This window comes from Leptosomus discolor, chromosome 3, assembly GCF_034619465.1.
Source record: "Leptosomus discolor isolate bLepDis1 chromosome 3, bLepDis1.hap2, whole genome shotgun sequence".
In the NCBI taxonomy this organism is placed as follows: Eukaryota; Metazoa; Chordata; class Aves; order Leptosomiformes; family Leptosomidae; genus Leptosomus; species Leptosomus discolor.
In genome coordinates, this window is record NC_141393.1 from 62,438,449 (window position 1) to 62,451,221 (window position 12,773).

The window sequence follows — 12,773 nt, forward strand, 5'->3', positions numbered from 1 at the left end:
ATGTGGTTTAGTACAGAGGTTAATTAGTGTTTATAGTGTGGGATCACTGAAATAACTCTCATTTTAAAATCCCTGAACCTATTTTTAACTTTCTTGCAGCCAACAAAAAATAATATTTTTTTCTTTTCAATTTCCTTCAGTTCACACACTGTTCAGACATTTAGGAACATGTAGCAGCTCTCAGGAAAATGTAAACAGAAGCTGTGGAGACCATCTCTATCTGTATTTTTGATAATCTCTAAATTAGAGGATGCATGATAGGATAGAAGTACACACTTCTCAGATAAACATTGTTTGGTTTCAAAACAACCGCTTTTGTTAAAGAACTTAGAATTTCTCTGGTAAATTACCTCAGTTATGACATTTTCCAACCTGTTGGACTATTTGCTTAAATACTTAAGTCTTGGCTTTAAAAATCTAGTCTATTATCTTCATTGAAATTCTTTATATCCTTGATCAATAGCTAATTCCTTGTTAAAGCCCCAAGAGCTTTGGTCTCAACAACTCGTCATGAAAGTAAGTTCTACACTTAATACTATTTTAATGAAGAAGTGCTTCGTATTAAGTTTAAAATTTGTCACTGATTAATGTAAGTGAAACTTCCTGATACACCTTTTCTCTAGACTAGCCAATGTCTCAATAAGCCTCTTGTCCTTTAGAAGATAGACAGTAATCATCTTAGTCCCTTGACTTGGGAATTTTTTCATCCTTTTATTCTTGTCATACCTTTATGATCCTCCCCCTCCATTCTGCAAAAGTTTTGAGGCCAAGGCTGAAGTCTGTGTTCCAAATTGAGTTGTAAAATATATTAATGCCCTCACATTATAGCACTTCCAGTTTTCATCCTGTTTGTTATGCACGGTATTCTTTGGACTTTCTGTTCTTCTAAAAAGTAATCTACTTCAAGGTTTTCTACCCCTTGAAAAGAAACACAAGTTCAAGAGCAGCTCTGACAGTTGAGGCACCTCGTCCTGGTCAGGGCATGTGCAGCCGCTGGCTTCAGCGGTGAGCTGTAAATAAGTTCCACCGATGACCTTGAATGTTTTAATCAGCATAATTAACTGATACCTAAAATGTACATTTAGACATGCTGCAATCTCCCTGATTTATCCAGTTCAGTAAGAATGTTTGTCTAAACATTGTTAGCTATGGTTATAATTGCAATATAAACACAGATGTAGTAAAACATTATATAAAGACAGCTTTGGTAAGGATGCATAGCAAAGACCACTGGCCTTTTTTTTTGGTTTTTTCCCCCCTCAAATACAGTATGCTCTCAGCCTTTAAGTTTCTTATAAATGTCAAGGAGAAACACATGTTACTGGCCTTGTTCAGACAGGTTATTTCTACCTTGTCCCATCTCAGTCACTTACTGTCATATAATTCATAATAAAGCTCAAGCTGGAAAACAGATTTAAAGAAAATTTCTCCTTAACTCTTAGCAATTGTTACCTGGAGCAGCCGTTGGCATCTGTATGGAAGGATCTCAAACCCAATATCTAACAGAATTATTACGACTTACATAAATGGAGGACTTGGCCATTTATCTTATTCTGTATGAATATATGAATATAAGGTGCTGAGTTTTTAACTCTGCCAGGCTCCTTGTCTCAGCAATATCTTATGAAATTAGTCCCCCAGGTGTACATGTGATGCAAAGAAAACTCTTTCTGTTGTGCACTGTTCAGCTGCAGTGTATGTCTGCATTTCACCCTGTGCGAGAACAGGGAGAGAAGAAAGGTTTTTACCTTGCCCATGAATCCCACTGCGGATGGCTGGAAGTTTTCAGAGTTGTTTTCCATTGGGAACATGATTGCTCAATTAAAATGCCCTGGATGAATACACTTTGATCTTTGAGAAAGGTCCCAGAGAAACCAACTCCCAGATTTATAACCCTGCTTCGCTAATTCACTGAATCTCAACACGCTGATCAGGAGCTGGGTGTCCATCCCAGTCTCCATCTCCAGGACAGATCCTTTCTGTGATGAATCATCTCTCCTGTAGCAGCCAGTCCTATTAAGCCAGCTTGGACGTGGAAAGCAAAACCAAGGACTTAGACCAGAAACCCCATCAGTAAAGACTGAGCACACACAGAGGGGAAAAAAAAGCAAAATCACCTTCAGGCTGCCATGGAAGAGGCACACCACAGACCTTATGAGCTTCCAGATGGGACACCGTATCATGCAAAGATTTGGCTTGGCTTTATAAAGGGTATACCATGAAACCCTACAGGTGTCAACCTGGATGTCCCTTGCAGCCACTCAGAAGCCATAAGAAAGCATGACAGCTCAGGCATGTGACCACCCCTTAACAAATTATTTGGAAGTTCCCAGAATGGATTTCAAATCTTTTCCCTGTCCATCCCCCCTCCTGAGACGTGGAGGAAGAGACTTGCCCTGCACACTCTGCAGAAGCTGGATGAGCAGACCTGGGCAATGACTGCACCCCTGGGACGGGACTGGAAGGGACATCCCCAGTGAAAAAATAGGTCCATGGTACCAGTTCCCTGCACAGTGAGGTCTACCTTTGGGCTTGATCCAAACCTTATTACATCAATAAATGTCTTTTCACTGATGGCAGCAGTCTTTGAATTGGCTCCTAATGAGTACAGGAATTTTCATTTAAATTTTTGTATGTATATAGATATATCTATACACTTTTTTTTTGGTGCGGAGCAGCTCCCCTGGCTGAGACATAACACAGAACTATGCAAATTTAAGTTTGATTTTCTTTGTAGGCTGGTATTTGAGAGATAAAATAGTAAAATCTGTCTTCAGTAATTGGACAACAGCTGAAACAATGGACACAGAGGCAATTTCCCTGGAGAATATATTTATTTCTAGAAATGTCAAATTTGGTAGGCCAGGCAAAGTTATTGAGCTAAAACCTAGCAGAAACCTGTCACATATCCAAATACACTAAAATACGATTTCTCAGTCAATAAAATGAAACTGCCGAGTTTAACGATGACACCAAACGATATGAACAGAAGATAACCCAAGCAGCCTTTGCACTGTAACTAAAAGCTATGTAAATGACTCATAATAAGGACCACCTGCAGCAGCGCCAGCCTTGCTGGGCCCCCACGCAGCCGGGGGAAATGGGAGAGATCCTGTGGAAGGTCTAGAGGTCACTGCCAGGGAGAGGGGAGCATGGCCAGCAATGCAGCCCCAAACTTGCCTGCATCAGGAGAATTTTATTCCAGTCAGAGTAACAAATACTCATCACGAATGGGGTCTCAGGACGCAGGCAGAGTCACGCACCACGCACAAGGGGAGCACGTTGAACCAAGTGCCCGGTGACAGACCCGCTGCCACCACTAACCAGAGCAGCGCAGCTGCTGCCACTGAGTCCCTGCAGCACGGCTGCCCTGCGTGGTCCCTCTGCTCTAAATGCAGCTCCAGAGAGGCTGGGTTTGAGAAGGTCACATCCCAGCTCCCCAGTACGTTTGGGGAAAAAAAGAGAAAGCAATGGTAGCGCAAACGCATCTGTTTATCGGTACATAAAGTTACTAATTTTGGATCATTCCTTTGCTCATTTTAGGAGAGGCTTTTATGGATTAGGAGCCAAATATTTTGCCATGGCCCTTCCCTCCCTCCACCCAGATCTCATTTCTTCTTACTCCTGAGAAACCCTGCTCTCTCTTCTTCCCACGGTGACAATGACGGGTGGAAATAGGCTTCGACTGCAGTAAGAAAATGGTTAGTTTAAACACGAAGGAAGAGTGACACTAACCTTAAGTTCACAGTTGGATGCTTATTCAATAAAGTAGTTCTGTTTAGCTGCAGCAATTAAATTAGCACAGAAAATACTTCCACATCTCTCTCATACCTTGCTATGTTCCTTTTCCTTCCAAATGTCACTACTGACCTTTTCTGCAGCTCTTCACAAGTATTTATGTTTTAAAATAATAACTGACACTACACCTAAGATTTCTGTATAAACCTGGACATCAGTACCACCTGTGGACCATATAACCAGCCATTTAGAAGAAGAAATTTCTTTGGCAGCTGTTAGGCACGGACATGGGATGTTTCCTCTGTATTGCAAGTTTTCTGAAGAAAGGTACCACTTACCAGACGATTCCTAAAAATTCTATTTTTTTTTCCTAAAAATACTAGTGAAGACACAGGAGGTGCTCTTTTGAAAATAAAAATAATACCTTTACTTAAGAATAAACACACACGTATCTACTAGAAAAGTAATGGTTATTTTCCTCTTCCACGAGGTGATGGCTTACATGAATCTGGACTTCTATGGATGACGTATCTTCAGGGGACACACAGAGATCACACAGGTAGCACTGAACTTAACACCTCTATGAACAGTCTCTTAAGTAGATTTGTGGTTTCTGTAGATGTGTAGATTAAATCTACATACAGACTAAAAATGTGAGATTTCAACAGCTGCTCAGTTTCCTGCCCTAATTTAACAAGTGCTGAGGCAGAGAAGATGAGGACAGTGGTACCTGCTGGGCTTGCAGAGGCATGGGGTTAGCGTTGCACACCTGACCAAGCCAGGATACTAAAACGATGCACCCTACAACCTGACTTATGCAGCCTGGATCTCTGGTGCCACAGAGCAGAGCTGAGCCTTGTGCCTGGCCCAGGATCTCCAGCAGCTCATTAAGGGCTTGTGGTGGTAGCATCTCACCTCATGTCCCACTGCAGGGAGCAAGGGCTGAGGGTGATAAGGCACCTTTATCCTCATCGATGAGAGGTAGGAAAAACCTTCTGCCATGACTCAGCTTTAATAAGAGGAAGTAAGAAACCCACTACCAGCTGTGGCTTCTGGCCAGGACAGCACAAGGACAGGAGATATCACAGTAAGGCCGCTGCTGCTTTAGCAGTGATAGAGACCATCTCAGTTTTGGCTGCTCAAGAAAAACAGCTGAATAAACCTGCCTCAGTGCCAATGGTTGATGATAACTCCCTCCTCTTGCAGTGGCTTTTCAAATTTATTTGGAGGAAAATGTCTTTTGTCCTGAATTAAGATTGCACTGATTTAAAAGCAAAATCCGCTGAATTACAAAAGGGCTATTCCATTCCCCATTGGCTCCTAGTGCCCCTGTAGATGGAAACTCTTACCCTGGGTACATGCCGTAACGCCTCATCTCCTGGGTTTAATGAATCAGCAAGTGCATGCTTTGTTTACAGGAAAGGACTACATCCTTCTCAAGTACCAGAAATTGTGGGAAAAGCCAGCATAAGCTGTGCTAAACATCCGATTGATTAGGCCCATAGATGGCAGGATGGGACTTTCCAACAAACACTCCTCATGCAGGTGCTCTGGGAGGATCACGTACTTCATACGCTTACCCAGAAAAAACAAACACATTTGGATGATACAGAGGACTTAGCCATGAATAATTAGCAAATTGCCATTCATTATTAATTTACTGGAACGACTGCTTCTCTGTATTTTTCCCGCAAGGCTCAGTCTTTCTATTTTACAGCTGCTGAATTTATTATTAATAGCTGGATCTTAGACATGGCCAACAAGTCTTCAGTTAGGGATATGATAAATTTTGTTACATTTGCAGTATCTGGGATTTTCAGAATCCCTGTATGTGAGATTCTTCCACAAACTGATCTGGCTGGCTGTCCCTGGGAGAGAAGTGGCTCTGGGTGACCTTCTGCTGGCTGTCCCCGGCTCACAGCAGCGGTGGGTTTGTCCTCTAGCCATGGGTAAGCAGCCATACCCCAGACAAGTTCTCCTGCCTCATCCCCGCCACGGGCACCACCAAGTACAGCTCCATCAATCCACCGTCTCCTTTGCTCAGTCCATGTCGCAGCCACACAAAGTCAGCTTCTACCTTGTCCTTACATTACTTTGCCCACTTTATGACTTTCTATTAGCTCAAGGTGGCCTTTATGGATCACAGTAAACTAGAGCCCTCTCAGTAGTAGAAGAAATAATCCTTTTTTCTGGTATCCTTGGGTTTTGTATCTGTATAGGATGCAGACATCAATAACGGAGAATACGCTTAGCTCTGGCCCTGAGAAAGGCTCCCAGCTGTGCATGGCTACGATGGCACATATATAACGTATGCAGGGATGCGCAAAGAAAGAAAATACAGATTTTCTAACTCTGCTATACACATTTTTCTTTAAAAAACAAAACCTCAACAGCAGACAGAAACAGCCAATTAGCAATCACTTAGCGATACTGGGCAAGGCGCCAATGCCTAAGAGCGGAGCTGTGCAGGCACCCATGCTCAGGATTTGGAGCACGTCCTCTGTAGCTGTGCGCCGTGACAGCGTTTTGATGAAAACCCTAGTGCCTCTGTGGCCCGTGGTGGTTGGGCAGGGGAACGCAGCAGGGCGTGAGATGGGGCTCCCGAATTGCGGCCGTCATGGGCAGCTGCGTTCGTGATGATATTCCAGCTGCTGCACATCTCAGACTGTATTGCACCAGTGTAATTAACAGTTTAAAATACATGCTAAAATAAGACATCAACATCTAATTTTTAACATTTGTCAAGTAACATGGTGATCAAATTATACTTAACCCTATATTTGGCTATCAAATGTTGCAACCAACCGTTAACTGCCAACACTTCCCCCACACATACCTGAACCAGTGCATATGTTCAGCTATCATTGCCAACAAAATAACATGTTAAGTAGCGTTTCACAAGAGAAAATTATTTCAGAAGGATTAACGTGTTCATGTTTAATAAATTGCTACCCTGTGAGTTTTGGGGTTTTTTTTGTTTGTTTGGTGTTTTGTTCGGGTTTTTTTCCAAAGTGATATTCTTCCTAGATCACATGAGTGCAAACTATGAGCAAGGAAAAAACTCCACCAAATGAGTTTCATTCCCAACTGAAATCTAGATCACCGCTTTTTGGAAAAGTGATGTTTTATTTTGACTAGATTGAAAAAATCATAGTGTAAAATAAGACATTTCCTCTCGGTCTTTCAGCCAAACTTTTGAGCTATCATCCCATATTTTATTCCGTGAGGGCAGGATCAGACCCAGATTTCAGTGTTTTCTCTCAGACCGTTCTGCTCCACACATCCAATCTCTTTCATAATGGAGAACATTTACTTTTATGATTTGTAGCAACGTACTTGGTACTTCTATGACATTTTCAACCTCTGCATCTCAAAGTGCTTTTTAAGGGTGGCTACATGGTACCTCAACAATTCAAAAGTGATAAAATACTGGCAGCGACTAAGAGACAGACTCAGCTCTGCTCTGTTCAAAATTAAACTAAACCTTCATTTTACCTTCTTTGAATTGCAAACACACCAAATACTATTTGCTTCTGGCACAATATTCCTTTGTTCTCACTTACTATCAACAGAAAATGCAAGAAGTGTAACATTGTTTCCACTTTGTTAATGATTTCTCAAATATTAAATAAAATGGCAGCAAAGGCTTCATGCTATTTTCAGCTTATTACGTCTCTTCTGCAGTAATTTAGAATATCCTGACAATACATATCGTATAGGAAGTATATTCAGAAGGAAGTTTCATGGCTAAAAGGCAATAACCCTGGGATTTAAGTAACTGAAAAATCTACATTTACACTCAATAAGGAATATTGTTATGTAGAGAAAAGTGTGTAGTATATGTTCTAAGTTTGGCTTTCGCTTTTATCACTATTAGAACAGAATAGCATTGAAGTTCAACTACAGACATCTTCGGATGCCACTGACAGATGGCTAGATATTCAACAAATGTGAAATACTACAAATTCACAGATAAAAGTATTCAAGCAGGACATCTGAGCCCCACGTTGGGTAACCTTCATGCTAAAAACCTCAAAGCCCTGCTTTGCCTATCACAATGCTTATTGCCTTTTCCAAAAGACTTAACCTCAAGTCCTCCACAACTGCTCTGTACCAGAGGCCAACAACTGATAAACCGATAAAACCCAGATAGTCAGCTCAGTGTATTCCTTGAAATTAGCTGAAAGAGTGTTTAGCTTTGTTTACGGTGGTACCTTAGTGATCTGTTATTGCTGTTCTGAGCAGAAAGATTTTGTCATGTGGTTTCTGTCTCTATACCATGACAGTGGGTTGGGTCTAGTTGTGGGTTTCTTGCAGATTCGTAACTCACTGATATCCCCAAAATGCGCCATCACTTTCAGAAGAGAAACCCTTCTACAGCACAGAATAAATAACCAGGTGCACTATTTCCCAGGACTGAGGAAGGCAATGGTATTTATATGCCTTGTGAAGAAACTGGGGGAAAAAAGCACACTACTATTTTTTGGCTTTTGAATCCATGTATGTGGAAACAAACAACCATGAACATTTGCCACTTGTCCACGTTACTTACGGTTGAGAGGCAGGCTGGCATTGGTCGTCCCTAGCTTGTTGGCAGCGACACATGTATAGTTGCCAAAATGCTCTTCTGTCACATTGGTAACAGTAAGAAGTGATCTTGTACTATAATTTTTAATAGTAATTCCTTGTTGACCATTGATCAGTCTAGAAAGCAAAAAGAAAATTTCTGTAACTCATATATCATAAGCAATAATATTTTTTTTTCTTTTTTTTTACAGACATAACTGGTAGCACAGTAAGCTGTTTGCAAGCTGCCGACGTAGTCACTTGAGCAAAATTATCATAGCGGCAGATCAAAGAGGCCATGGGCAACACTGGAGCTGTGGGTGCTGAGGGGAACAGCTTCTGCCTGTGCGTCCCACAGTCAAAGGAAAACAAAGACCGAGATCCATGTCCCTGCCTGCCTGGCCATAGGATAGGGTATAAACTCTCCGATGGAGAGCTTAGATTTTAAACTGCACAAGCCTAACTAAAGACTTAAATACCCTATTTGCAGCAGAAAAGTATTAAGGTAAGTCAGAGAGTGTTTTTTCAGACTCTGGAGGTTGCTCACGTCCTTACACACTGATGGCAGATGAGGATTAGGTAGCCAGAAACGTGACTATGTAGGACTGTGACCACAGTTTAACTTAGAGGCCCCTACAGCTACAAATTAGACTTGCAATTAGGAAAGATGTGCTACAGCAACACTGCCTCCTGAGACAGCAAATTGAACAGAAATCAGGTAACAAAGCGTAGGGGAAAGGGCTCTTTTCCCACCCCAAATTTCATAGGAACTGTGCAGGTCTTTTGATGTGGTTTTCGAAGGCACGTCAGAAGCGCTGCTGCTGCGCTGGGGCAAAGAAAGATGACGTCCTTAAACATTGCTGTTATAGCTAAACCTCATCTGATCAAACAAGATGAGAAGGGTAACCACATTATTAAAATACTAGCTACGGTCGGTTACTCATCATTCGCTATACTTCACATAAGGAGCAGAGTTCCAGATTAAGTATACAATTTTTGTTTGATATATTGAAACATATATATCCCTGGAATGAATGCAGTCTTTTAGCATTCTGTCTAAAAACGTTTCAAGTCTATCATTAATTGCACTTCTGCATATCATGGATTGGATATTTCTCATTGTTGCATGAGTGCCTCTGTTCCCATTTAATCAGTACATGCTGCTGCGCACGCAGGTGGTTGCTCTTCCCTGTGAAGTTTATGTTGCTGTAAAGATCTGGTCTGTTCTGCATAGCCCCTCATCGGGCAGAGGACATAGCACATCCTGTGGACACAGGCGGTTTTGTGAGAAACATAAAAAAATGGGATTGAAATGCCTGCTTTGTGGTGAATGCTGCAGATTCACTTTTTATCCAGACTTGTGAAAGGCAGAAGTTTGTCCTTTCAACCTATGCATGTGCTTCTGCACATGGATCTTCTCATTCTAAAGCTGCCCATGTCTGTCCCTCCTCTTTCTACCTCTCTTGCAGAAAAACCCAAGAGCCTCCTCCGCTCCAAAACACACCCTGCTGCAACACTCCCACACCAGCATGCCACGGCTCGCAGCTGATGATGACGTTACCAGTGTGGCAGCATCTGATGCTCAGAAGCTTGCTCCAGCCCCAGGTCGGATGCTTCCCTGAGGATGCCCCCTTCCCTCGGGGAGGGCACCAGCTGCAGCCATGGCCACTATCCCTTCCCGCTACCTTTTGGGCTTTGAACCCCCCCACCTCCTCTCCCACCCCTCTCCCAGGGGACCTTGGCGTACCAGGGTGATAGGCTTATTCCTACCAGCTCTTTCCAAGCCACCTGCATCCTTTGGGCCGATAACTGCAGCTTGAACCACAGCTGTAAGGTTTAACTCAAATTTTTTTTTTTGATCCAGAAAACAATGGGCGGTTGGGGTTTCTGCTGTCCCAATGCTCTGTCAGAGGTGACATTCACATCAAAAAATTAAGTGCGCCTGCCTGATGTGATCTGCTGCCTTCCCCAGGCTGCCGAAAGAAGAAGCGCTGGGGATGCCAGCTCAGACCCCTCCCCCTCCTCAGCTTGCCCTCCCTCTTCTCCCACCACTCCTGCCAGCCTGGTTGGACAGCATCATTGTCCCTCCACGTCCCTGCTAGGAAGTGGAGGACACTGAGGGGCCAGAACTGGAAGGGAAGTAAATGGAACCAGATAGATCTGCATACCAATGAGCCACATAAATAACGGACCAAGGAGTCGGCATTAGTTAGCATAAACTCAGTGGTTTTGAGGATTTCCATTTGCAGCTGTAAGAACCAGCTGCTTTTACTTTTAAATTAATTACTCCCGCGTGCTGCTCTGCCTGGCTTATTGACTGAGCACAGCGCTCATGGCTCCTCTGGGTTTTACCAAGTTACTCTTAGACTGGAACGGCATTTTAAGTTGTGCGCAGCCACCCTACGCATTTCTTCACCTTACTGCGTTGTACCACTAGTCGTAAAGGGAAGAGCAATCTCCTTTTTATTCCAGAGATTACGCCAACGCCTCTCCCAAAGAAGATCATGCACCAGTGCCAGCCCCGAGGGGTACCTACCTTTGCTTTCATATTTGAATACCTTCACCTTATTATAATATATTAAGCCATTATAATGAGTTTTGCTATTTCAAATGTAAGTCTTGTTTGCTTTGTCAAGGATAAGGGAATTAATATCTTCAGATAGGTGACTTTTGGGCTTTTTCCCTGTGGCTGTTTAATGTCTGATCTAATTTCTGCGTAACCCTGTAACATAACATAATTGAACTGTTGTGAGTTTCAGAAGCTGGGAGGCAGCATAGCAAAGCCACCTTCTTCTCTGCAGGGAATCCTCGTACAGTTTTAGAAGCCAAACACTTTTATAATTTTAAGATGCTTTTACTACCTTTCCCCCCAAATTTCCAGTCCCTCGTTAATGTGATGCAATTGCACATTTTGTGTTTCTAATCGGGATTTACCCCACCCACATGCAGTCACTGTGATGACGCCTGTCACGGCTCACCCCACCCTCCCTGTCTTGGGGTACGGTCCCCAGGAGCGGGTGCTGCTGCCCCAGTCCCTGGGCATGGCTGGCAACGCAGAGCACGTGCAGGCTCGGGGTTTGCGCAGCCAGCTGACAGCTCCTGCGTGGAGTTCAAGGCACTGCTTTTGACAGATAAAGAGCTAAATGGGCTGAAACCCGGCTGTGAGACCTCTCCTTGCATTTCCCCAGCTATAATGGGAGACCAGAGGGGTTCAGCCTACCCGCTCCCTGCCTTGGGGAGCCACCCAGCCTCCCATGGGCTGCAGCTCTTGGGCTTCGGGTTCCTCACCTTGTAGTTGGCTTGGGGAAGACCACTGCAAAGCACGGTTGTGCACCAGCGCTTATGGGAAGTTAACAAGCAGCAGCCCTTGTGAGCTTGGTGATTAGGTAGAATTAGTCTTACAAGCACTCTGCCTTGAAGACCAGTAGTTTTAACTGGATGTAGTCTGCAACTGCTTTTATGTTTAGTTTTAACGGCTATTTTATGATGATATGATCCCTGGAGTCTGGAAACTGTGGGTTTGGATTTACATTAATCTAAGTAACAACAATATAGTTTACATACCCAAAAGGCTTGTTTCAGACACTGAACATATACTTAGGGCTTCAGATCTAACTCCCACTGTTCATTTATTCAACAATTCATCCACAGCTAAAAAAAAAAAAAGGTCCCAATCCAAGACTAACTGAAGAAAACAAGATTCTGTCTATTCTATTAGCAGAAAACATAGCAGGGTGTGCACTCCCAATATATAAATTTAGTCTTGTAGTATATCTACAAACTATCTGCAGGATAACATACATGCTTCTCTGAACTACCTATGAGAGCTGATTCTTCTCAGTTTCGCATTAAAACAATGACTGAACTGTCCAATGCTCATTCTGTGCTGGCTTTCCATCATCCAGAGGTAAAGCGGATATGGTGAGGAAAAATCCCACGTATATGTCTTTTCCTCTTTCCTGCCAGTGATGGAGGTTCCGAGATCCCCAGTACCTTTGTAGTCACATGTGTCTAGCCTATCTGCCACCAACAGTTTAAGAAAAAAGGATAGACCATTAGATTTAAAGTAGTTTTTGAGCAGTACGACACAATAGGACAGTACATTTCTTGCTGATTATAGCAAGCCACAGGTGATACACCAACTGAAACAGAAAACAGAAGGCACAACTTTGGTGTCCTGAAACGCTCTGCTTAGCCTTTCCTGCTGCTGCCATGGCACTGAACGCGCTCACGAAGAAAGGAATTGGTCAATAGAAAGGTGATTATCACGCTGGAAAGGGCTAATTGAATCCAGAGTGCTAAAACCTGCGGTACAATGCTTTCTACATGAAATACATTTCTGCTGCAACTCTCCCCAATGTATGTATGATATAATACACATCTTTGGAAATAGGATGCAGATGAATTTCACAAACAGAAGAAAAACATTTACTGTTCTATATAGTAAAGACCAATTATATTGTTTTAGA

At 42.9% G+C, this 12,773-nt stretch overlaps 1 protein-coding gene across 2 annotated transcripts in view; it reads right to left on the bottom strand.

Moving 5' to 3' along the window:
• The window catches only part of NEGR1 (neuronal growth regulator 1), a 269,624-nt gene that overhangs the window by 44,197 nt on the left and 212,654 nt on the right, over positions 1 to 12,773 (bottom strand). For both annotated transcript variants that reach the window (XM_086462209.1, XM_086462210.1), the window contains one exon: positions 8,291 to 8,442. In XM_086462209.1, coding sequence (XP_086318335.1) covers positions 8,291 to 8,442 — 152 coding nt within the window. The remainder of the gene's footprint in view (positions 1 to 8,290; positions 8,443 to 12,773) is intronic.